General features: G+C 41.9%; 2 protein-coding genes across 3 annotated transcripts in view; one reads left to right on the top strand and one right to left on the bottom strand.

Moving 5' to 3' along the window:
* The first annotated feature begins 474 nt into the window (after positions 1–474).
* purab (purine-rich element binding protein Ab) lies at positions 475–7,577 on the top strand. The gene has a single exon (XM_088009785.1). The coding sequence runs from the start codon at positions 526–528 to the stop codon at positions 1,369–1,371; it is 846 nt and encodes a 281-aa protein (XP_087865911.1). The 5' UTR covers positions 475–525; the 3' UTR covers positions 1,372–7,577.
* A 3,973-nt stretch (positions 7,578–11,550) lies between these two features.
* Positions 11,551–25,258, bottom strand: part of psd2 (pleckstrin and Sec7 domain containing 2) — a 45,454-nt gene continuing 31,746 nt past the window's right edge. For both annotated transcript variants that reach the window (XM_014993165.2, XM_088009783.1), the window contains 12 exons: positions 22,061–22,249; positions 21,011–21,091; positions 20,192–20,304; positions 20,018–20,076; positions 17,911–18,000; positions 17,757–17,800; positions 17,456–17,646; positions 17,288–17,358; positions 16,814–16,971; positions 15,993–16,137; positions 15,746–15,889; positions 11,551–14,723 (listed from right to left, as the gene is read on the bottom strand). In XM_014993165.2, the coding sequence (XP_014848651.2) occupies positions 14,508–14,723; positions 15,746–15,889; positions 15,993–16,137; positions 16,814–16,971; positions 17,288–17,358; positions 17,456–17,646; positions 17,757–17,800; positions 17,911–18,000; positions 20,018–20,076; positions 20,192–20,304; positions 21,011–21,091; positions 22,061–22,249 (1,501 nt within the window). In that variant the 3' untranslated portion in view covers positions 11,551–14,507. The remainder of the gene's footprint in view (positions 14,724–15,745; positions 15,890–15,992; positions 16,138–16,813; positions 16,972–17,287; positions 17,359–17,455; positions 17,647–17,756; positions 17,801–17,910; positions 18,001–20,017; positions 20,077–20,191; positions 20,305–21,010; positions 21,092–22,060; positions 22,250–25,258) is intronic.

The raw sequence follows: 25,258 nt of genomic DNA, 5'->3' as shown, positions 1-25,258 counted from the left end.
GGAACGCTCATTCACAAATTTCCTCTTCATCCCGCTCTTCATCCGCTTCCACTGGGATCGTGCGGGTTCACTGTCCGTGGTGCTGAACGCCCCGAACAGCTGTCCTTGGTGCTGAAACACCCACCCAATAACCACCAGGTAAGGCTTTGTCCATTCTCTGCCTTTTATCGGATTTCAGAATGAGAACGAGGACAAAGAATATTTCAAACACCAAAATACGAAGGCAGTACATGTAACGAACCCCTCTGATTTCGTTAAGGCGATACTTTTACTGCAACGTTTCAGCTTGATTTTGACGAAAGCGAACTTTACTCCGCGGTATACGGCTTTATTAAAAACTAAAACGTCTGCTAAGTGCTGCGAAAGCAGCGTGTGTCTCTTGAACGCAGCACAGACTCCTGCTACTTTCATTTTTTTTTCTGCCCTTCTGTCGTCTCGCGATAGAGCAGCGGAGCGGCTTGACGGGCAGTCGAGGTTGCAGCAGGCAGAGGGAGACGGTGGAAGGTAACGCAGGGAGGCAGCATCATGGCGGACAGAGACAGTGGCAGTGACCACGGAGGGCCCATCGCAGGCCCCGGCTCGCTGCCCCCGGGCGCGATGGGCGCCATGTCTCGGCTGCAGCACGACACCGAGGAGCTCGCCTCCAAGCGTGTCGACATCCAGAACAAGCGCTTCTACCTTGATGTGAAGCAGAATGTTAAAGGCCGCTTCCTAAAGATAGCCGAGGTCGGCGCTGGGGGAAACAAGAGCCGCCTCACACTCTCCATGTCTGTGGCCGTGGAGTTCCGCGACTATCTCGGGGACTTTATCGAACATTACGCCCAGCTGGGCCCGACGAACCCGGACATGGTGCAGGATGAGCCGCGGCGGGCGCTGAAAAGCGAATTCCTGGTGCGGGAGAATCGGAAATATTACATGGATCTGAAAGAGAACCAAAGGGGGCGGTTCCTGAGGATCCGGCAGACCGTTAATCGGGGCCCCGGATTGGGAAGTGCGCAAGGCCAGACCATCGCTCTGCCGGCGCAGGGTCTCATCGAGTTCCGCGACGCTCTGGCCAAACTCATCGACGACTACGGCGTGGACGAGGAGCCGGCGGAGCTCCCGGAGGGTACCTCGCTCACGGTCGACAACAAGCGCTTCTTCTTCGACGTGGGCTCCAACAAGTACGGCGTGTTCATGCGGGTGAGCGAGGTGAAGCCCACGTACCGGAACTCCATTACGGTGCCCTGCAAAGTGTGGTCCAAATTCGGCAACACCTTCTGTAAATACGCGGAGGAGATGCGGAAGATCCAGGAGCGGAGTAGAGAGAAGCGGGCCTCCGAACTGCTACCTGAGGGCCCGCACGGCGCGGACGACGGCGACGATGACTGACTGAGGATCTTAAAGAGGAGCCGAGGTGAACCAAGCAAAGTCGAAATCTGAACTGTGTGAGAGAAAGAGAGAGGGGGAAAAACACACACGAGACTTTTAGCTGTAAAATAGATCGAGATTTTCCAAGGGAATCACCCCACACACACAACCTCCACAGACATGGCAGCACCTCTGCTGCCTCCTCGCTCATTTTACTGGATGTCACCCCACTTACCACCCATGAAACAGTAAGCCGCTGCTATCAAGGATCGAACTGTAAGATATGAACTGTTTCCTACTTGACTTAAACGACAATGAACAGAGTGTTTATAATCTATCTCTATCGATGACCGATTTTGCACACGTCAAAGCTATTTCGAAAAGTAAATGTTTTCAAACTGCGATATATATGCTAAGATTTAATCAAAGTAAAGAAAAAAAAGAAAAAACCACAGAGGTCTATTATATGAATCGATAGTCTTCATGTTGAATTAATATTTGACATCAGCACAAAGAGAATATAATGTATAATGGATTTTATGAAACCAAAATCAGAAACCAGAAGATGTAAAGTTTACTTATATGAAGAAAAAAAAAGGTACGCAGAATAAATATATAAAAAGCACTCTTATTGAATAAGAAGCACTACAGGCTTGTAAACACCTGTCAGCATGTGTGTAGGCTCATGCTTTGTAAAGAAGTTGGTGGAGTAGATAATGATTTGACCGGACGCATGGTCAGCTAACGACAGTATTTCTATCATGCAATCCTGGGAAAGGTTTGAGACAGAATTAAAAAGCCCCACTTGGTGGGTCGGGGGTTTGGGTGGGGGGGTTCAGGGGCTCAAGCAAACGGGACAAAGCTGAGCTTCTCTATTGAATATCAACTCTCTTGCACCATGTCCATGTAAACCTAAAGGAGAAAAGTGCTAACTTAGATGTACTAATTATGATTTTGTGAATCAGCTGTAAAAAAGAAATCCTTATTAAGATACCCACGTTTTCAGTGGGTAACGTTTTTCTTTTTCTTCTTCTTCTTCTCTTATTTGTTACTTTGTTGCTCTTTCCTCTGGATGGGGTAGGGGAGGGGGATGCAAAAAAAAAGGTTAAAAGGTCCAGTTGTGGGAGCGCAAGACGCAGAAAACAAAAAAAAAAACAAAAAAAAACAAACAAACAAAAAACAAAGAAAGTGAGACGTGTCAGCGTGTGGCGAGGCAACAGCATCCTCTCTGACGTCATTACGACCCGTGCCTTATACACTCCACTCGTTTACGTGTTCTCACATGGATGGTCCGTGACCTCGACCGTTGTATGTTTTTATTTACGAGTGTTGTTAATAGTAGGCAGAGATATATACATATATATCCTACTCACCGGCGGGGGAGGCTGCGGGTTGCTCGCCCCGCATGGTGCATGGAGTCAGCTGAGAGGGACATGAGGGATGGACAGATGCGGTGGTGGTGGGTTGGTGAGTGGTTGGAAAGGGCTGGGGGCCAATGAGATCTGAGGGGGTGCTCACTGTATTATGCCAACAGGGAGCTCAGGAACCCCCTTGCTACACCCTGAGTGGTGTGGCATCTCATAGACGTAGGAGAAAGACCCAAGAAATGGCTGCGCAAACTATATGCACCATGATGTTGACGAAAAAAAAAAAAGGATGAAGAGCTGCTGGATGAGAGCAGATAGGAGCTGAGAGGTTTGCCCCATGCAGAGAGTGTGAGTGCAGTCCAGAGGATGCAGAGGCCTATCAATGGAGGGCCAAGGCAGTATCTATCTTTTCATGGTGCTACAGCCCTTGACGTGGTCCTCGGGACCCCTCGCCACTCATGTCACTTTTGCATAATTTGTTTTTTTTTTTTTTTCTTCTGTCTTCAGAGTTTATGTCTCCACGTATACATTGTCCAAAAACGTCTCGGGTTTCTCCTTCCCAGCAAGAGAAGAAGCCGCCTGGCTGATGTCGGACGTTTCATATTAGTGTGCAATATCGTGTACGTGCCAATGGTGGCATTGTATCAAGTGTACAGACTATTAAAAGAGGAAGAAAAAAAAAAGATGTACAGGCCGTGTGATCGGTAGATATTCGAAAGCATGAAGATAAAAGGTCGATGCTTCTGCGTTATGTTTCCCAAATGTGAAGACTGCTCAAACTGACAAAACGTTGTAGTAAGGTCTCGTTTTCCTTTCCCATTCTGTAAAACCGGTCGGCTGCCTTGTCTGGGTTTTATTTTTGGTGCGCATACACTAGTTTAATGTGTTTATGTGTCCTCCACCAATGAGATTGCCCCCTCCTCACTCCTCTTCGAATGCACACAATGCAGACACACAGCCGCCCCTATCCGTGTCAATGTTGGACCCCCCCTGCCCTCCACGTTGGTCTCCGCTGGACTTCAACAGCTTCTTGAAGCCGGGTGTCCAGAGGTGGCTGACAACACACATCCAACCTCCCCCTGCTGAGGCCTCCTGTTGCTCTCTGAGTGTTTGGGAGGTCTCTAAAGTATGTTGAATGGCGTCTCAAACCGCACAAGGCCTCTTGTCACTAGGAGCCAGGAAAACTGTGTGTTTGGAGTGAGAGCTTGTTGGGAACGGTCGGTTGCAGGACAGGTGAAGTACAAACCAGCTTTGTCTTTTATTTTATTATTGGAAGCACTTTTGCTAGCTGATCAGCTAAAGCATGGAGGGAGGGTGTTTCTGGTGGTTTCCGCGGTGAGGGTCACAGCATGTCTGTCGGACGTGGCTTTCAGATTCTCCTATCCAGGTCCGGTCTCTTTGTGCTGTGACCGACTTAATAACTTAAAATTGAACGCTTAGATCACAATCAGATTTATGCAAAGCCAGTTGGCACACAGCGGCTAACTCAACTGATCCCGTCACGTGGCTGCGGAGCAACACAGACAGGCCGGAATAAAAAGAGTCGGGGAGGTGGGGGGGTAGCCGAGACGCACCTCGGCTGCAGAATACGACGAATCTGCTTCGATTTTTGTTTTAAAAAGGTGGATTTGTGTTTGACTCATCAGGCTTTTATCATCCGAGAGAGATACTTCTGATAACGCCACCTGTCTCATGTAAAGACATTTTGGCTCATGGAGAGAGAGAAAAAGAGAGAGAGAGAGAGACGGTGAAAGGCCCGACAAAGCCTGGCACTGTCCTGTATCGGGCTTACCAGCAGCAGCCTTACAGATCCTAGCAGGACCTTTTTCTCTCTCTTGCAGAGATTATTTCAACACCCCGGCTTGTGAATGATAAAAAAAATAAAAATAAAACGCCGATATTTATTGAACATGAGCCACCAATGATTGTGTGCCTGACAAAGCACATTTGAGGTCAGTCTGAGTTCATCCTGAGGGTCAAGACTCTCTGTTGTGCACTCACCCTCCAAAGTACTCTCTCCTTAGCTTGATTAAATTTAGTTCATGCAACAATCCCCCCCACCCCCCAATGCACCCCGGAAGCCATTAACGAGAGGCCGAACCTGCTCAGACTTCATGAAACTTGCACTTTTTTCTTTCCAAAAGACCCCGACACGTATACCGCACCGGCCAGCGCTGCGGGGACAGTTGTGTTTTCGGCACAGAGCAGTTCTGTTGTGAAATGTGACTCGGCCCCCACTTTTTTGGGTCGCGGCTCTGTCTCAGATTACGTGGCAAAAAGGAGGTGGAGGGGGATGCACATGGGATTTTTTATTTTATTTTTTTGCTAATCGACTCTGGTTTCTTATTTCACGAGAGATCATGCAGTCTCAAAGCAAAAATAAAAAACCCGGAGTGACCTTGCAGCCATGTTGTTGCCCAGATTAGAGCTTTTTCTGAGCTGCAAAATGGTAGGCTGGCGTTTTATGTGCTGCTGTTTCTGTGTGTCAGTGGTCAGGCTGTGCGCTGAAGTTCAGTGTGCGTGAAGCTGTTAGCATTGATGAGGATGATGGGTTGATTAATTATACTCCAGGCGGCATTGCAGCAGCCCTCTAACATGGCGTTTTCCAGCCTTTTCGTGCTTATCGTCCGCAGCGCCTCTTTGTCAAATGAGCTTTTTATTTTCTTGAAACATGCAATGCTTGTTGAGCAAAAACAGGAAAAGTGAAAGACTTAGCCTCCTGCTGGCTGCTGTTAAGATTGCAAAGTTGACTCCAGTTTTTGGTGCTTGTTGTCTGAACATCTCACACTTGGCAACGAGTAGGCATGGGCCGGCTGACGGGCCTAAAAACTCAGAAGATTTTCCAGCTGCTGCTGTTTGATGTTTGAAGTACAATCCTAGAGAAAGTACCAGAGTGAATGTCTTTTGCTCTGTGCCACTGCCCCCACCCACACCTGTTGCTGTGCACTGCCTGTTAGATGGCTGGAAAACCCCCCCACCAGAATCAATTCAGCTGAGACAAACTAAACCTCATTTAATGAAGCGCCACCAAGAAAAAAAGCTAAAATACTCTGAGCAGTAAGCACTGCTTTTATTTCTTTTTAAGTCTTGTCTATAAGAATCAAAATACCAAAGATATGTACTCAAGTAAGAGCAGAACAACTTTAATGTATTTTTACTTGAGTAAAAAGTATTCAATCAAGAAGTTACTCAAGTAAATGCAACTGAGTAAATGTAACTAGTTACCACCCAACTTTAATACTAATGGATAACAAAAATACATTGATTACAATTACTGTAATCAATGTAGCACTTTTACAGAACTAGAGATACTGGCTGCATTTAAAAAAAAATGAAACCAATCAGATCGTCTCTCTGACTGAAATGTGGCGCTAACGACATTTCTACTGAAAGCCCATCATCTTTTACCGGCCCATGCCTACTAACAACAAACTTCCAAATCAGAAAAAAACAAACAAAAAAAAAAACATGCAGGCGGCGACTTGCTTCTACAAAAAAAAAAAAAAAAAAGTTCTGAAAGAAACAAAAACTTCCAACAAGGTGTCCCCCCCCCACAGCTAAATGTTGTTTGTTGTTGTTTTTGCTTATGGAGTTCCCGGTGAACAATCAAAAAGACAATAAATAAATATAAATCCCAGCCAATCACAGCCTCTCGTCAAAGCCAAGCATTCTGTGTGACTCATCACAAAACCACTGACAGGTGTGGATGGGGGGTGGGGGGCCGATGTAGAGAGGGGGTTGGAGGTGGAAGGTGTGTTGGGGGGGTTGGGTCCATTCAGCACGTCTTCAGTTTGCACATGCACGCACAAAGCAGTAGGGTCCATGATGTCTGCAGACTGTACAGGCTACTGTTGTGTATAGTTGTAGAGACGTTCCTTCGAGTGTCGCGACGCTGTTAGGAACGACTTGACCCCTGTTCGGGTGTGGGGGGAGAGAGGAAGGGGTGAAGAGGGGTCGAGGAGGGTCAATGCACAATGAACATATCCCATGACACCGTTTGATCCCTTTACCCATCCCCATATGAGATAATATGTTGTATCTTTCAAAAATATTTTATCTGTGGCGTGCGTGAGTGTGTGTGTGTGTGTGCGCGCGTGTGTGTGTGTGTGTATATAAATATATATATATGGTTTGTTATATATGATGCTCCTCCTTTCAGAAAATATAACATGTAAACAGGAAAAACATCTTGCTGTTTTTTTCCTTTGTATTTTATACTTACAGAAAGCATTGAATAAAAACGGATACTTGCACTTTAGATATATTAAGAAAAAGAAAAAAAATCTGCATATTATTTTTGATAGGGATCTCACATTTAAAGAGTATAAAATTACAGGCTTTGTGACTATTGGTGGACAGAGATGTATTGAGTTCTAATTACTGAAGTATATTTTGTCTGTGTGTCAGAAGGTTTACTAAAGTAAATTGCATGATAAAGTAGTGCTACACCAATTATTGTTCAGATTTTTTTCTTTAGTTGGTATAAAAAAAAAGAAGAAAAAATGTCTGAAAACTGTGATAACAACCCTCTTGTATCATGTTTAACCTCTCCTCACCCGTTCTAGGATATTTCTTACTGAAATATGGCCTTTTCCTGATTACATGATGATGGTGCTTACTTTGGCTTTTGACATCAAGCTCATCCCATTCATCTCAACATCATCACACCTCGCGTCCTCTCACACGCACACACACCGTTACTTTCTGTTATGTACTCTCACAACCTTATTAAATTTCTGTTGATGGCAAATAAAAAGAAGGGTGTGCTGTTTTGTACATTTGCTGTTTGTTTTCAATGTTTTTTGGGAGCCTTGTTGTCTGAAAAATGACTAATCGCGCAATAAAATGTCATTCCACGTGTCCCCGTCTCCGCACAACTGTCTCGACTCTACGGCTATCCGCTCACACGGATTGCCTTTGTGTACATAAACTGTTCACAGTGTTGCTTTTGGAGGGGGTGTGGGGTGCGGGATTTCTCCAGGTGAGGATCTGTTGAAGCATCGTGTGCAGTCAATATCTTATCTGCGGTGGGTAATGCGGCATCATCGTTTGGTCTCCGTCTACATTAGTGTGTCCCTCCAGGATTTCATGGCTGTTTTGTGATTTTTTTTTTTCTAATCAAAATCACTGATTCTGAGGTGTAACTTTAGAAATATTTGCAAATTATTTTGTGAACTTTTTTCCCTTACAAAAAAAGATGTGAAAGAAAATATCAAGCAGACTGAATAACTTGATTTTTGTTTACTAGTCATATCAATCCCAGACTATAACTTGACATCAGGTAAGGATGTGGCAGCAGGGTCGTAGAAGTAAGAAATACTGCCACCTGCAGGTGGGAGTTAGCAACTGGCATTTTTGCAATTAACTCAATTAGGTAAAGAAGTAGCATAAAACAATGTGCGCACTGGTTTTCTGTAAATTTCTATGATTGTGGATTGTAGCACTTGACATATGTACATTGGATGGTTATTCACAATGAACCTGATCATTTTCTTTTACATGAGGAAGGTAGGAAGTGGTGCACCACCGGTGATCATCCTGTGTGAAACACACTGAGAACAGAACATGTTCCGGTCAGAATAAATGTCTGAAAATCGAGATATCATAAAACTTCAAGTGAGAATGTTTTATTTTATTTTATTTTCACAACACGTTATAAATCAGACAGTTACTCACAGAACACAATTTCACATGGGACGATAATTGGTGGCGCACAACCTCTTGCCTTCTTTTACCAGGTAAATAATCACGTGATTCATGGTAAATACAGCCTACTACACACATAGCAACAGGTTAACAGTTCGTACATAGGTATTGGCATTGTTATTATTCAAGTTTTGACATAGTCGAGACCAGAGTTCTTTAAGATGGTAAAAGTCCGCCTTGTTGATAACAGTTAGCCTCCAACTAATTTGCATTTACACCTAAAGATGATGCTCAGAGTCTCATCCCCTGCAGGTGAGACATTGACTGCTAAACAGAACATCTCTTCAAACAATCCTATGCTACACCTTTAAGAAGGGGAATGTGCTGCAAATGTCCAGCTAAGTTGTACTGGTTGAGGGTACCTCAGCTCTGACCTCTCTCCAATATCACGTTTAACACAGTGCTGTGGACATGTGTGCTTTTAATTTTCACCTGGGAAATCAAAGACAGAGTGTCACATTGTCACCACAGCAGGACAGCGGACATGCTGTTGACAGAGCGGTATCATCCAGGAGAGGAGAGGACTTTTCTCCCTGCAACAGGTCAGTGCACCAAAAGCAATTAAAGCCACATGGAGTGTCAGCCTATTCCAACTGTATTTTTGCTTTTCTTTTTTCTCGCTATTTTGACCATTTCTCCTTTTCTGCAAATAAATACTAAATGTTCATTTTACTCAAATATTTACCTATAGAAAGTAAAACCAGAGAAACTGCTAATTTTAAGTGGTCTCTTAATTTTTTCCAAAGCTGCAGCTCTATTGCTTCCCTGTTTTATTAAAAACTATTAGAACATGTTCATGAATATCATACCTTACATAATAAAATAACACAAGTGCAGTTACTTTTATTAAATCAATGGCCCACAATGCTAAAGATGTGTTAGCCTTAGCTAATTTCTGGTACTTTAAATGACTTTTACACCTGGATTTATGCTACAGGTTAACAATTGCATGGCAGTGATATAACTCTTTAGTTACTTAATGTTAATGAGTTTATAAAGGAATTAACAAGTTGTACTTGCCCTCTGCTGGCTTCTACGGACAAATATTGAGCAAAAGACATGTTGGTGAAGCAACTTTTCAAAAAAAAAGAAAAAAAAAAATTAATACAAGGAAGCATCTTGACAAACAACCTCAGCTCTCACTAATATTTTTTGACACCCAACTATATTTTCTTTCATATTTGAAAATGAATTTAATTTTTTTTCTACAAACGCCAAACGTAACTCATTACCAAACTCAATAAGCAAATTACTTGTTAAAATCAAACTTTTTACAGCTTCATTTGAGCATGTCTTACACTTGAAAGACTGCGTTTTATAATTAATTTACTTCAAGTTGATAAATGATGGAAGAAAATTAGCGAAAGATCAAATACAGTAATTAAGCCACTCAATAGCTTCACAACCTTTTCAGCGGCGACTTTGAGCACTAGCTAACTACACTAGCCAACCAGAGAAGCTAGCTAGCTTAACCCCGCCGAACTAGGTAGAGCGCGAGGTGCATTATGGGTAATGTAGGCGACAGGTTAGGCAAGTGAGTAATGCGCAGTTACGAATATCTCTGGTTCGCTACATGATAAATTAAGTAGACTGTGTAGGAATAATAAATGTTTTTACACCAGTTGCTATTTTCTACTCTTCTTCCTCTGTTTTAGTTATTTTCTGGGGGAAATCTTACTAAACTCTGGAATTATTCTGGAAGAAGCTCATTTTAAGAGTCAAACTTTCTTTCAAATTTAGGAGCCGAACTTTAAAGCTGTTAAGGGAAAACAAGTTTTTAAAAGACTATTTTAAAAAAACAAAAAGAGGGAGAACATAGCTCGTTTATTACAATTTCAGCTCTGAGAAAGAACCAGAGCAACTTGGACTGTCCACTTGATGTAGCATACTCGGTGGGATTCTCTGATGTCAACCCATTTGTTTCGCAGTGGATTAAGGTCCAGATATGCTGGCTGCATATGGTTGTTCCAGAACCAACCTGCCACCATCATCCCTGGTAAGCGATAAATGGGGGAGGTCAACACTCACAGGCAGCTGCAGACGTTTCCCTGATTACCTTGGAGACGACTGTCAGCCAAGTCTTTACTGTTTTGGCTCTTCTTTGATAGTTTTCTATTTCCCTTGAAGTCCCTGTGACTTTCATTTTAAAGCATTTTATATAATCTTTGTGCTTCAACTGTATGTTTTCCTCTCTCCAATTAACTTTTTAATCAGCGTCCAGTGTTCACTGAACATTATTTAGAGCGAGCCTTACAGACTCTCTATAACCAGCATTTAGATTTGCGAAATTAAAGGTATTAAATAATAATTAAAAACACCTGTTTCAACCCACATTTTTTCACAAAATGAGTGATTCCCTGATTGAACCCCATGCTGCTGTCGTGAACACGCTCCGCTTGATTAATGATTCAGTTACACAGAAACAGCATGTCGTTTAGTTTTCCATTACTCTTCTGCACCGACTAGTAAATTAATCACTTTGTGGAAATTAAATTTTTAGAAAACAAAATAAAATAAAAAAAATAAAATAAAGCAGTGATGTTGGACTGCTGTTATTGTTTTAAACATAACTTTGGGTGCACAACTTTGACGTTATGGATTTTCTTATATGCATGTAACAGTTTCAAAGAGGCTGAGTATTGCTGAAATATTTACATATTCCCCTTTGAATCTTTGAGGAAAGTGATTACAAATTCTCTGAATTATATTGTGTGGAATTACTTTACAATTGTTTGTAAATCTGTTGAAATATATTTTAAATACACTGCTATATGTATGAACTATGTGAAACTATTTCCAAAGTGAAGTGAATAGATTTGATATGTCAATGTCCGACGAGCAGCTTTAAATATAAGGAGAGAATATTTTGCTTCAAATTTAAAAGAAATATCCTAGTATTCATTTTAAATCTAAAACTAAAAAAAATAAAAAAATTCTGTCAAATTTTTAACTTATATCCCATATAATGTATTATTTTTGTGCGTAACCATGATTCAACTACTTACCAATTCTCACATCGTTTCCTCCACGATAAAACAAATCAGATTCTAATAAATCCTAAACGTATTTCAGTAATCTAATAATCTGCTTTGCTCTGTGTTGGCAGTAATAAAGTCAAGGCCCAGTCGTCTGTATAAAAGCTTACTTTATGAAGCACAGACTAAATATTCAGTAAATATGTCCTTTACATAGTATGCGCATTCTGTCAAAAAGTTCAAATATACAAACGAAACAAAAAAAAAAAGAAAAAAAAAAGAAAAAAAGACAGATCAAATTCTGGCACCAATACGCCAAAGTTGTCAGGTTTTTTTTTTCTTTAAATAAAACAAAAACAATCCACTTTTTATTTTGTCACAACCTTATTTTACAGCACAGGCCTAACCTAGAACCTAGAACACGAGGAATCGAAGGTTAGCACGACAGCCAGACAAAGGGACTACGCCAGGGAAGCCTCCCTGTAACGAAGCGGCTCTTTTTATCCAAACGGCTTTAAAAACGGGTAGTTCTTGCTTCGGACACACGGCTCTTCTTCAGCGGCTTATTTGTTTTGAGTCTGAAAGAGAATCCAGGTTATTCCAGCCAAAGTCCCAAACGAGGATTCCGGACTAAGCCAAACCTGGTCCTCCAAAGCGGCGGAGGCGTCCATATCGTACGGTCAGCGTTTCCAACGTGATCAAAAAACGCATCAGGGTCAAGTGAGCGGATACCGAAGTTACTGGTCTACAGTTGTGTCATAAACAGTTAAGTTGGGGGGGTGGACATGTTTGTGTGTGATTGGGGGAGCTCAGGCTCAGTCAATTAAGGTGCTCACAAACAGATGTACTAGCGCATCTCCTGTTCCAACCACAGTCGTCTTCTTCCAGGAAATTCAGGTCCATTGGGTTGCTTTTTGTCTCTTGGTTTGGGAGAAAAAAAACAAAAAACACATGAGCCGTAGATCTGCTTTGCCTGTTCTTGGTCTCTACTAAGAAACTTAAACTGGTCCCTTTTTCCTAGAAGTCGCTTCACACCAACAGGAAAAATGTTTTGATGGCCACCGGTTGCCAGATACCGACGGGCTTATCGACTTAGAAACACGAAACCGGAGCAGTCCTGCTGCTCCGCTCTACAAATCGGCCAGTTTTCGTTTCCCCGAAGTGAGACATCAGCTTCAGTCGGTGCTGGATACTGGAAACAGGCCAGAGAAAGTTATGACGGCCCCATGTGACGGGTGATGGATCCGAGGGGGTGATAGTGCATGTTCAGACTCAAAGATAAAGGCTTTGGAGAGACCCAGGCCTGATTGTGCCGGCGGGAAGCCAAACACGCTCAATCAGCTCGTTGTAGGACAACGAGACCCGGGTATTTAAATTTGTTTAAAATCCTTCAGCTGCTTTTAGCTTCAATATCCCAAACTGGAACACATTCACACACCACGACCAACATATCCTGCATCGCCCACACCTTCCTGTCCTGCTCTTGTAACAGCCAGACATATTCTGTTGCATCACCAAGCCAAAGAGTTTCCATCTCTTGAACTTTTCCACATTTTGTCACGTCACAGCAACAAACCTAAACGTGTTTAATTGGAGTTTTATGTGGCCAATCAATTTTGTGCAACCACAATTGGAGGTAAATTACAACAAAACTACCACTTTTAAATTAAAATCTGCTTACAAAAGTGTTAGACGCTACACGAAGCTTTCTGGTTTCTCTGTCGTCTTGGTAACTAGGAGCGTCTCTTCTCGTTGTTCTCTAAATCCACCACTGTTTTTAATTGCTGTATTAAAACTTGGCTGAATACAGCAACTGTTTTCAGATGCAGACTGACCTACATCCTGTTTTTATTGCTGGGAATGGACGAAATATTTTTCCTGTTTTCCTCAATAGAGTCCAAAATAGAGAGTCCAAAAATATTAAGCGTAACGTAGCGTAACTTTCTTCTAACAATATGCCCCAAAACAATTTCAAGTATCTATAATCCGGTTTCTACAAAATAAATAAGTGAATAAAATTTTATTTAGCTAAAAATACTTCATGGTTAGTTTATTGTCGAGTAGGTAAAAAAAAAAAAAAAAGAAGAAAAATTAGATTTCAGAACATCGTTTACCGCCCTATTCCCAAATATGCACAAAACGCGTCGTAATTTGTCAGAGGCGATACCGACGACCTGCGCTGAAGTTTGCGATGCGACAAAATGCTAAAAAAATTCAAGAGCGTTGCAGACTTGTTTCTGTTCAGTTGGGACAGAAACGCAGCAGTGAGAGGATAACGCAGACAATAGTTCAGAGGGTCTTTCTATCTGACCAGCACTTCTCGAAACCCGCTTTTGTTTCCTGAAAATGTGAAAAATATGAAACAAATGTTAGTGTTTTGGGCGGTTTAAGCAGTCGTTTGATCTCTCTGAGCCAAGGTGCCCTTCAGTAAGGCACTAAACCTCCAGCAGCTCACTAGGAACAGTTTTACCCATTTTACATCCTCCAAAGAGACATGCAAAAAAAAAAAAAAAAAAAAACCTTCTGGAAACAGGATGACAAGCCTTCTCTGGGCTAAATAAAGTCAAATAAATAAATAAATATGATAATTAGGGACTTTATCCTTCTGAGTTAATACTACACTCTCTCCTCATACTGTAGGTCCATTTGCTACACGTGCCTGGATGAGTCCAGATGAGTGAAAACGGCCCAATGCTACAGCAGCACGGCGCCTGCCTCGCTACACCCACCGACTCACTTCAGGACCGAAGCACAAGGTCAGGAAAGAAAAACCAGACGGTTCCGACTTGCTTTCCGACTTACTCAAACCACTTGAAGTTCTTCTCCGAGCTAATGGCACTTCGACTAGACAACTGCCTGACTCTGAGATGATAAAAAGTAATACTGACGGTGCTGCGTCGAAGCAGAGATCACAGTTTGGATCGCTCCGAATGTGCGACCACAGGAGCTGAGAGAACAAAGGGTTCAGCAGCTTCCCTCAACTATTGCTCAAGGTCAGGATATTCATCAGGTTTAATAACATCTGGGAGGGAGCGGGGCGGTTCGCCGGGAGGACGGCGGGAAGGGGAGGGGAAGATCCGAGGAGCCACAAAACGCAACGGGCGAGTGACTAAACAGTGCATCCGGGGAGCCTCCCGTTCTGGCCGGAGTGGGACAGGCTGATGGACGGGGAGGAGCGCGTCTTCCGCAGGAGGCACTCTCGACCCGCCAGGGTAGCGTCCGACATCATCCCGCCGAGAACGCTGGCCTCGATCTTCTCCAGGTCGTCCGTCTCGGCGCGGATTTTGGCCTGCAGGAGGCTGACGTACGTCTCGTAGCGAGTCTTCTGCTCAGAGACAGGGCAGGGGGAGAAACGATCAGAATCACTCAACTTAAAGCTACAGTAGCTTAGTAGTAGTATAATAGACAAATAATCTGTTTAGAAATCAGACGTTTAAGAGAATAAAACAGCATCATGAAGGTCATAACATGGTAGATTCTGCTGGAAAATAAATTACCTCAGTACTTATTGCGATGATAAACGATAATCTTATTGTTTTGAGACCATTTTCAACTGATGTATTGATAACGGCTTAATAATGCAAGTTTCCCCTCTCTAAGACCAATAAATTTTAATTTTGTAAAGAATTTTAACACTAAAACTGGACAATACTTTAACATCCGAGATGAATAAAACACAACAATCAAACAAAACTTAGATCCACACACACGACTGAAACCATAAATAAAATGGATCAGGATGTCTGCAAACAAAACTGACCTTCAAAAAATATGAATCGGAGCAAAAAAATGAAAAATTTATGATGCTATTAAATTGCTTGAAATGCCCAGAAAATGGAAAGGGAGAAAGATGTTCAGTTTAAAGCAGGGTTAAAAAAGTCCATTTTTTTTTTATCAAATTGGTTAAACTAAAAACCCCTAAAAAAACAAAAACACTTGTCCTGAAACATGTGGACATCCAGATCTACAACGGAACGGTTTAGACATTCTATTTATGTGTAAAGAAATATGTTGTAGCTGTAATTAAAGCAAAACACGGTTCTGCATAGTACCGACCCGGGAGGACACACTGTTAGATTTATTTCTTTTAAATTCATTTTGTTTCTATTTAAGGTTGAAAATTATGTTATTTTTCTTCCTCTTCCCAGTCGTGTGCCACTTATTGTTGATCTATGACCTAAAACTAATTGAAGTTTGTGGCTAACGGATGACAAAATGTTAAACCAATAAATTTTTCAAGGCGCTCCGGATAACCCGGGATTGTTGCTGATCAAATAATAGAAATCTCAGTGGTTCCTGTTTGCTGAAGCTGATCAAACATGGATGAGCGCTGCAGGAAGTCGCTACCTCGTACGTGAGGTAGTGCTCTTTGAGCCGGTACTCCTCCCAGTCGCGGCCCTTCGGGTCGCCCGACGGCTGCAGCTTCCTGTGCTCCTCCAGCTCCAAACTCGTCTTCTTCAGCTTGTTCTCGTGACTCAGCAGCTGCTCCTCCTGTACCAACCAAAGACGGCCCGAAAAAACAAACAAACAAAAAAAAATCACTCAGGAATTAGCTGCTGAAAGCTGTGTTTCAAACAAAGTAGCTACTATGTACCTGGTTCAGTCTGGTGGACGAGGACGGCAGGATGGGCCGGCAGAATTTCTTCATGGATCCGATTGCGGCGGGAAAAGCCGGGGCGGAGAACAGCGCCGCCACCAGGTTTATCCGGAAGATCCAGGACAGCATCTCCTCCTCACTCCTGCAGAGAGAACGGAGAATAAAAACGACCCGACCAGCATTTGATCAGCAGCACCAGATTTTAGAAGCTTTTTCTCAGACAAAAAAAACAACAAAAAAAACTAAGGGTGGACCGATCTACTTTTTTCAGTTCCGATGTCGATATCTGAGGTTTAATATCAGCTGATACAGATCCGATACAGAAAAACAGCTGAGCTGACTTTCTTTTTTTAAAGCAGACATAAATGCACTGATTAAAAAAAAAAATTAATAAGTTTTGTCAAATATTTAAAAACGACTTTAATTTGTTCAGCTAGACAATGTAAAATAAATAAAGAAAGTGAAACAACAGGTTGTCTATTTTGGTCAAACATGTAAAAATAAAAAGCATCAAACTTTCTTTCAAATGGTTTAGAAAGTTCAATTAAGGATTCCAAATATAACGTAAAAATAACTAGTAAATGATGATGTCGCTCAGAGCACAAAGCATACAATTAGACTGAATAGATCTGCCCTTATTAGGCACATTGTCGTCGACAACCGAACTAGAACTTTTTAAATATCAGGACCGATACAGATATCACCATCAGATCTCTAAAACAACTCCTCTGATCTGGTGTTAACTATTTAAACATTCATTAATATCAACACATTAATCCCTGCAGATGTGTTAGTTTCCTGTCTGAGTTGTTCCTTACGGGGCCTGCAGCAGAAACACTCTCCAGTCTGAAGTTTTCAGTTTCAGCACATGGGGCTTCTTGCTGTAGTCGGTGGCACGAGTGGCCAGAGCGTGATGAATCCTCACGGCGTTCTTCAGGTCCGCCTCGGAAATGTCACTGTCCGGTCTGTACTCATCCTGTTGAAAAACAAGAAAAGGAAAATCAGTTTGAGTTTTTTTTGTAAAGTAAATCTACCGGCTTTACTTGGAAGTCAAACAACTGAACATGTGGTCAGTGCAGCTTTCCAGCCAGCAGAGGGAGACATACACACACCACGCCTCTCAACACATTTTCTACCACACACACACACACACACACACACACACACACACACACACACACACGCACACACACACACACACACCCCGCAGCAGCTCGCAGCATCCAGCACGGCTGTCGCTGCGGTGGTGGATGTGTTTCTATGGCAACGGAGCAGAGGAAGAGATCTGGTACCTTCTGGAGATACAAGATCATCCCCTTTAGGACCGCGTAGAACTTTTTCCAGCCTCGCCGCCCCTTCGGAGCTGGAAGAGAAACAAACTAGAGTAAAAACCAGTTTCACTGAACAGTCAGTGGATGTAGATGTTTTATCGGTTCGCCGGTCGGCTCGTGGGCGCTCACTTCTTTTGCCGTCCATGTCGGCGTCGCTCTTGCGCGTCAGCACCCCGTGTTTGTAGGTGACGGCATTCAGCTGAACGGGAATGGCGATGAAGGGGTTAGTGCCGTCCGTCACCCTAGCAACACGCTTGCTCCCGCCCTCACACTGGTCCTCCACTAATTCTGACAGACTCTTCCTGAGCTCCTCCTCCTCACTGCGTGTACACACACACACATTGAGATAAAAAAAACACCAAGAAGCAAAAAATAAAAAATTAAAATTAGCTTACACATTCCAAAAAATACTTCTAAAAGGTGAACTCACATTGCCCACTCCAGCTTTTCATTCTTGATTGAGTTATACAAGACCTGTGACACAGACAGGAGGAAAATAAATCCATTTTCATCTCCGCTTGTTTCAGTTTCAGTTCTGGTGGGAAATATAATAAGAAATAATGGGAAATAAAAGTTTGTTGTACCTTTAATAATTCTTTAGGGAAGTCATTGTCGTTGTTGAGGCCATCTAGGTTACTAATAAACTGCTGGCAAGACATTTTCTTCCCAATGTTCTGAGGACAGGAGGAAAAGCAACATAGCAGCTTGAGTCAATAAAGTTTTGTCAGTGGGAATATATGTGAAAATGTAAAGATGATGCATTTCCTGTGGTTCATTTTTTTTCTTTCACTTGGTTGCAGTTTCACAGCTCTCCCACTGGGTGGCAGTGTTAAGCTGCTAGAGTTCAGCAGCGCCTCTGCTTTCATAAGAGGTTAGCTAGCAGCTACCTACCGCAGAGGAAGTGTTGGCAAGTAATTACGGTCCAACATTAGTGTAGGATAAAAGAGAGAGAGAGCTGTTTGTAACTGCAGTCAAACTATCTGAATGAATACAAATGATAAAATAAATACCAGGTAACAATGCTACTGTTTTTAAAGAAATTGTTATGAGATTTGAATGGATTCAAACTCAGTTTTAGGTATTTAGTTATTACAATAACTAGCACTCTGGTTTATTGGTAAAATGCAATAAGTAAGATAACTTGTTTGTCAAATTTAAAAATAAAGCTACTAATTCCAACATGGGTATGTTTAATTATAGGCTTCGCTGTAAGCTATGAAGTTTTAAAATATTTCACTTTAATGCAACGTCTGCAAAAAATATATTCATCTGTTGTTACTGTAGTATAATCTCTGAGCATTTTAGAAAATTTAACTTTTGATTTGACCAGATTTATTTTAGTGGGGAAAAAGCAAGTTAATAAAAGCAAAACTAAATGACCAGTTTTGAATCCCTTCTGCTAAAACTTTAAATTCACCAGCAGGACAACACTTTGCCTCATATTTCACAAGCTCCAGTGAAGGTTAGCAAAGTCCTCACTTGTGATCGATGAATATTTGAACCTCACTCTCTTTTCTACATGGCATCAAATGGTGGCTATGGATACGTGGTTCTCCAACGGTAATGCCAAAAATGTCCTCACTGTGCATATTTAGCGTAAATAGTGTCAGAGTCCAGTCTTTGTGGACTGTCCTCTGTCACCATCATGTGTTGGACTTTGTTCTATTATGTAGCCACGTTTCTTTCATTTACAGTCGTCTTTAGCTTTTTATTTGCAGCTTCCTGTTTTATTTTGGCTAGTATAGCTAATATGTGTTTTCTTAATGTTTTGGTCTTTCCCCCATCTCATGCTGGGTTTGGATTTTCTCAAGTTTAGATGTGTGTGTCTATAGTTTACCAGCTTCTGGTCTGTTCTGCAAAAAAACCCCAAAATATCACCAAGTATTTTTGGTTTAGCTTCTAGTTTAATATCTTAGTACACTTGAAATAAGACATAACTAACTTCCAAGTAACTTTTCAGGAAGAAAAGGGCTTGTTCAAATTATTTCACTTATTATAAGACATTTTTTCCAAAATATTAATGAAATAATAGTAGTTTTTCATTGATATTAAGGAATTATTGGCTCTTATATTTTGCTGGAAAGTTACTTGCAGGTTAGTTTTGTCTTATTTCAAGACAAAAATTCAATAAAAGAAAAACTTATTTTATTGCTTTTCACACATCTGTACTGGGGGACAAAAAACAAATGTGAGCTGTGCCGTTTCAGCTGGTAAAAGGAGGGCAACGCGTCTACAGGGAGACTCTTAGTTGGTAAGCATACTCACCACCTGCAGGGGCAGAGAGAGACCAGGGGCCAGATTTGGTTAGCAGGGGGAAGGGTTTGAAAAGGAGAAAAGGGAATTGAAAAGACAGAGAGGATATTAGTTAATATTGCTAGTGAGGGTAGAAGTGAAGTGAAGAGCAGGGCCAAGGAGAGGCAAACTGTGAACTGACAGCGCTCCAGTTTTCACACCGCACACAGGAGACGGTTCCATTAGACGAGACATAAGCAGGTCATAAAGTAGGCCGAGGAGAGAGTGAAACAGCAAAAAGGACAGACGGGTAGAAAAAAAAAAAGAAATGCAGAAAACGCGTCACAGACGTGCCGTCCTGACGGTAAGTCATCTCAGATATTTTGCATCATGTTTACAGAAGACTTTATAAATTAGAAATCAGCAAAAACGTAGAGGCGGGAAGACGACGGTGCGTACATGTCCATGTAGATCAGTGTTGAGTAGCATTAGCGCGCAGGTCAATGTGTGGGCTCCATCTGCAAAAAGACGAAGAAGAAGGTCGATGTCGGAGGGATCGAAGTGAGCCAAATTGCTCTTTAAGTAAAATAAGGCAAATCCTGAACGTGTTTAATGAGGCGGGTTGAGTCAAACCTTCAGAGGTGGGCGTCAGTGGGTTGCAGTGACAGTAACGTCTGGAGAAATGGACGAGGACCCGCTCTCTTTCCTGAGTTTCTCCCATCAGTGGAAAGGCCTTTAAGAAGTTTCTGTAACACAAAAACAGTCCAATGAAACAAGAACTGATGTTAATCTGTTCTAATTTCAATAATGAGAACTACAACCGCTGTTACCATGAGCTGAAAACCCTATGTCATGTCTGATATGCTGTAGGGCTGAAACGATTAATCGGATTAATTGCGATTAATCAATTACTAAAACGATCGTCAACGACTTTAGTAATCAATCGGTTAAAAAAAGAAGCACATTCAAAGCAGTAATTAAGTCAAAGCTGTACAAAATATACATTTTGCATTGAGGGTAAAAAACAAATAAATCTTTGTCTGTAAATATGTTTTAGCCAAAACTCCTCAAGTAGCTTCACCTGATTCAAACTCTCTAACAAAGCAATACTATTTTCATCTTAATGCATTTCTAGTATTGTGTAGAAAAACGCATAGGTGGCTACATGAAAAATATGTAAAATGAGCCAAAAAATTTTTTATCCGATTAACTGATTAATCAACAGTATAATTGATTAATCATTAGAATAATTGATAGATTAGTCAATTGCTAAAATAATCATCAGCTGCAGCCCTAATGTACCGTAAGTTGCACAGGATAATCGACGTCAACACTGTCAAGTTGATTAGCTCAGAACTAACGTATGTGTGTGTGCGCGCGTATGTGTGTGCGCGCGTGTGTGAAGATCTTCTGTCATCCATTTGCCTCTAAAATTTGCTGAGTAAGCGTTACCTCAGGGCTCGGTCGAGGGACAGGCCAGAGAAATCAAAGTAACTCAGGTACTCTGAAGCCACCAGCTGACTGAACTCGTTGCTGCAGAGAGAGAGAGAGAAATAATCAGCATCAGTAGGTCAACGTGACACCAGAGGATGCAGCCTCTTATAAAAACATTCAAATCTCTTGAAGTTTTTCCACTTCGTAACCACAAGATTCTACGTGTTTTCTATTAGGATTTTATTGAACAGATCAACACAATGTGGTACTGATCTGTGAAATGAGAGCTGGAATGAATGCATGAATCCAAGATCATTAAAGTCTCGTCAGAATGGAAACTGTTTTTTTCTTCTTGTTCTGTTGATGTGCAGTGTTAGTTTTTCATTACATGCAGTTTTTTGTGAGCTGGCCAAAAAGCTAAACTTTGGTCTCACCTACCCTACAAAAGCACTTTGTTCTTCATGTTGCTGTTTCCTACACGACTTGTGGCAAATTGTAAATGGAGCTTCTTTTGTATTTCCTTCAACAACATGAGCCGTTATGATCCATAGGTGTTTGGACTTGTAGCTTCAGCTATTTTCTGCTTTTTTATCATTTCTTTATAGTTTGTTTCATTATACCCGGGTATTTTAGCTTGTCCCTTGTTGCCATTGTGTATGTCACAACATATACAAACACTTTCAAAAAAATCATTCAGGGGTTTTACTCAAACTCCCCAAAAAAACACGTTTCTCTTTCAGAAGGAAAGTTTGCCGATTTATTTGCAGAGAAACGAGTTACATTTACTTGAGTAATTTTTTTATGTGTACAGACAGCACTTGGGAAAATGTTGTTGATTTCTGTGTTTTTATTATGTAAAGCACTTTGAACTGACTTGTTGCTGAAACGTGCTACGCAAATAAAGTTTGATTGAGTGATTAATTGATATGAAGTATCGCTACTCTTACTTTACTTTAACTTACTTTAAAGTTTTTACTTTAACTTGCGTAAAGCCATGTTGAAGCAGTGCTACTCTTACTTGAGTTCAGTGTTTTGGTTACTATCTGCTCATGCGTCATACTGACTCACTTTTTGCCCAGGTGTCTGGCGACGTCGCAGCGCTTGAAGCCGTCCAGGTGATACAGGCGCTTGGCCAGCCTCTTGGCGGCCTCGCTGTCGACTCGGCAGCCATTGGCCAGAGTGTCGGTGCTGCCGCGCTCCAGACTGCCCAGATCGCACTCCTCCAAGTCAGACGGCACGTCTGACAGGTTGGCATCGCTGGGAAAGAGAACATACGCACACAGACACACACAGACAGACAGACACACACACACACACACACACACGCACAACAGATGCAAGAGCTCAAGTTAATGAACGGGACGAAAAGAAACAGTTTTTTACCTCGGCTCTCAGATTTGTTCTATGCCTTTTCCTCCGGTTCTGGGCTGACGCTGATCGGGGGTAGCGTGTCATAAAGCGCAGGAAACCACAGGTGCACAGATCCATCCACCTCCAGCGGCAAAGCATCCTTAGGTTGGAGGGGAGACATTCTAACACTTGACCTTAGCTGTGATGCTAGCTGCACAACTGTAAAGTCTGACTGTCACAAAGCTTTCCTGATAACGTCAGACACCTGCCAGGTTTCTGAACCAGCGACTCTAAACTACTTTTTTTGTGAATCTCCTGTTACAGCAGGAACACACACACACACACACACACACACGCACACGCACACGCACACAGGTTTGTGCCAAGAAACCGCAAGGTGAAAACAGCAGCAGCAGCTTTGCAGTCGTAGGTGGCAACAAGACGTATACGCTCATGCTGACTTCAGAAACTCCCATGAAACTGTCCTTAAGGGTGACGCTCAAAGTCAAAAACTATTCAGCCGTTCAATTTGTGATTTTCCCCAACTGTTTGGCGAAGTGAAAATCAAAATGTCCAATCCCGTAAAAGCCAAGACGACAGGAAAACAAACACAAACGAGCAGGAAAACTATAAATAAACACGTTTGCTTGCAACAACATGACAGTTCCACAAGATGACAGACCTTTTGGGGTTTTTTTTTTTAGCAATAAATCATAATTTAGACAATATAATCGTTCCAGCAAACGGCTGAATGAGGATGAATTATAAAAACATCTCCATCTTAAGTTCCTTTCTGCTCCGCTGGGTTTCAATGGCACCTGTTAATTGTCAAGGTTCGTTTTAAACACAACAAACACATTTGAAAGCTCCTGGAAAACAAAGCATGAAAAAAAGAAAATCTACCAACACCGTTTCTGACGTCCCGTCCTGCGTTACAATAACCATGTACTGTTGTAAACTAAAACACTAGAGAGGCTAAGCAGCTCAGTCCAAATAACCGTTTATGGGTCGGTCTCATACTGTACACAGTTGTTAGGCTGTTGTCAAGTAAACAGAGAATCAATGTGCAAGTATTAATTAGTGCCCCGCTTGTTTATTTATGACCTACCTAATTGATGTTGAGCTGCAGTTTGAGAGCATTACACACGTTACTCTGCAAAGTGCTTCACTGCCGAGTCAACCAGGAAGTGAATGAGCCTTTTCAGGGACATTTTAATAAACCGTGTTTGTGTTTGATTGCCAGTTTGAAAAATGCTCTTATTTAAATTGCTTCTGCACCGAGCAACTTGATTTGTGTCCCAGGAGCTTTCTTCTGGATTACCCACTTATGTGTTAACAGCGCTTTATTTCAACGTCAATGCCACAGAGAGTGTTTTGGCATTTGCTTACCAATTTATGACAAATCGTACAGATTTATTCACCTCCACTAATCTGACTGGCGTTTCCTCATTTCCTGTTTGAGCATGACTACCGGCATTCTCACCAGATGACTCAGATGTTGTTGTTTTTTCTCTTGCTTAATCTGATCAGCCAAATTTCATTACCGTGACAAATTCAATACATTACAGACCAGCTGATTAGATGGCTACCATGGAAGCAGCTAACGCTAAGTAGCCTGTCCTAGCAGAACAACGGCTGAAGTGTTACACAGAAACATAAAGATGGCAGAGAATGTTTCTTCTGTTTACGTGCTGATGCAAACGTTGAACTTTTTCATACGTTAAAACCACAAACGTCTATATATTTATGTTCTACAAATAAAATAAATGTGTATTCCTCCAAATCACTACCAAATACTTTAACGACAGAAAAAAAGGCTAATCTTTTTGGAGGTAGAGTTGGAAAAAAATCTAATAATGTTGATCCAAGGTATATAAACGAGATGCTCCTGTTCAGGGTTGCTAGATAAATATTATCCTCTGGTCTAATTCCTTTTCTGGGTTGGAAGAATAGGAGTCTCTGCATAATAATCTAAAAAGTATGTTGGTCTAAATAGTGAGAACTCCACAGTTTATATATATATATATATATATATATATATAAATAAAAGCTAGAGTGATCTAAAGTAATGAGAGCATTGATACTGTGGACTGACCCACCCACCTCCACTGATAAACAGTAATCCGTCTCAAATGAACCAGATGCTCATGTCTCGCTTTCATTCCTAATCAGAAATTGTGCTAAGCTGAACAGGTTAAGCAGCATGACGCTAGCCGCCATTGTTTTTGTTGCCATCCGCCCATCCACATGTCGAATGAGTCCCACAGCCATGCGTTCTGCGCCTTCGCGTCTCGGTACTGGGTGCTACAGAAACGTTTCACTCCCGGTTTCAGAAAGTACCGGTGTCAGAGACTGCGGTCACTGGCGTAACATTTTTTCTGTTGGATCGCAACAAAAATGTTATGGTTCAACTGCAAACGTGGATCTCAGATAAGATCCTGACATCACACACAAAAGTTTGTGGTTTTAACAGGACAGAAAGTCTAACGGTATATTTAGACACTTGACCTACATCCTTCATGAAGGGCCTGGACGTTGACGCTCTTTGCAAGGTTTCACTTGAGTGTTGCTCTTCATCTACCTATTTACTTCTTAGGACTTAAATAAAAGTTATTTATCGTATCAGTACAGCTCCAGGGAACATAAACAGCTGCATTGCGATGAGCTGCCTCATGTAAACTCCTCTGCCTTATCGTGGCGAAGCATCAGTCGCACGAACCGTGTCGAGATGGCGGATAGAGACTGTAGAAACCGAGAGCGTGAGCTCAGCCTTGGAGACAGGGTGGGGAGTTTCCAAGAGGTTTGAATAAAGAGAAAAAGAAAACCCTCTGCTCTTTGGCGTGGAGGAGAAGTCATCTGATTTTATTTTGAGATGGGACTTAAACGCTTCCTGTGATGCTCCCAGTGGAGAGGCTC

This window comes from Poecilia mexicana, unplaced genomic scaffold, assembly GCF_051168715.1.
Source record: "Poecilia mexicana isolate PSO_F unplaced genomic scaffold, ASM5116871v1 scaffold_10, whole genome shotgun sequence".
NCBI lineage: Eukaryota > Metazoa > Chordata > Actinopteri > Cyprinodontiformes > Poeciliidae > Poecilia > Poecilia mexicana.
The sequence above is the reverse complement of the archived record's forward strand: the minus strand, read 5'-3'. Positions and strand labels throughout refer to the sequence as shown.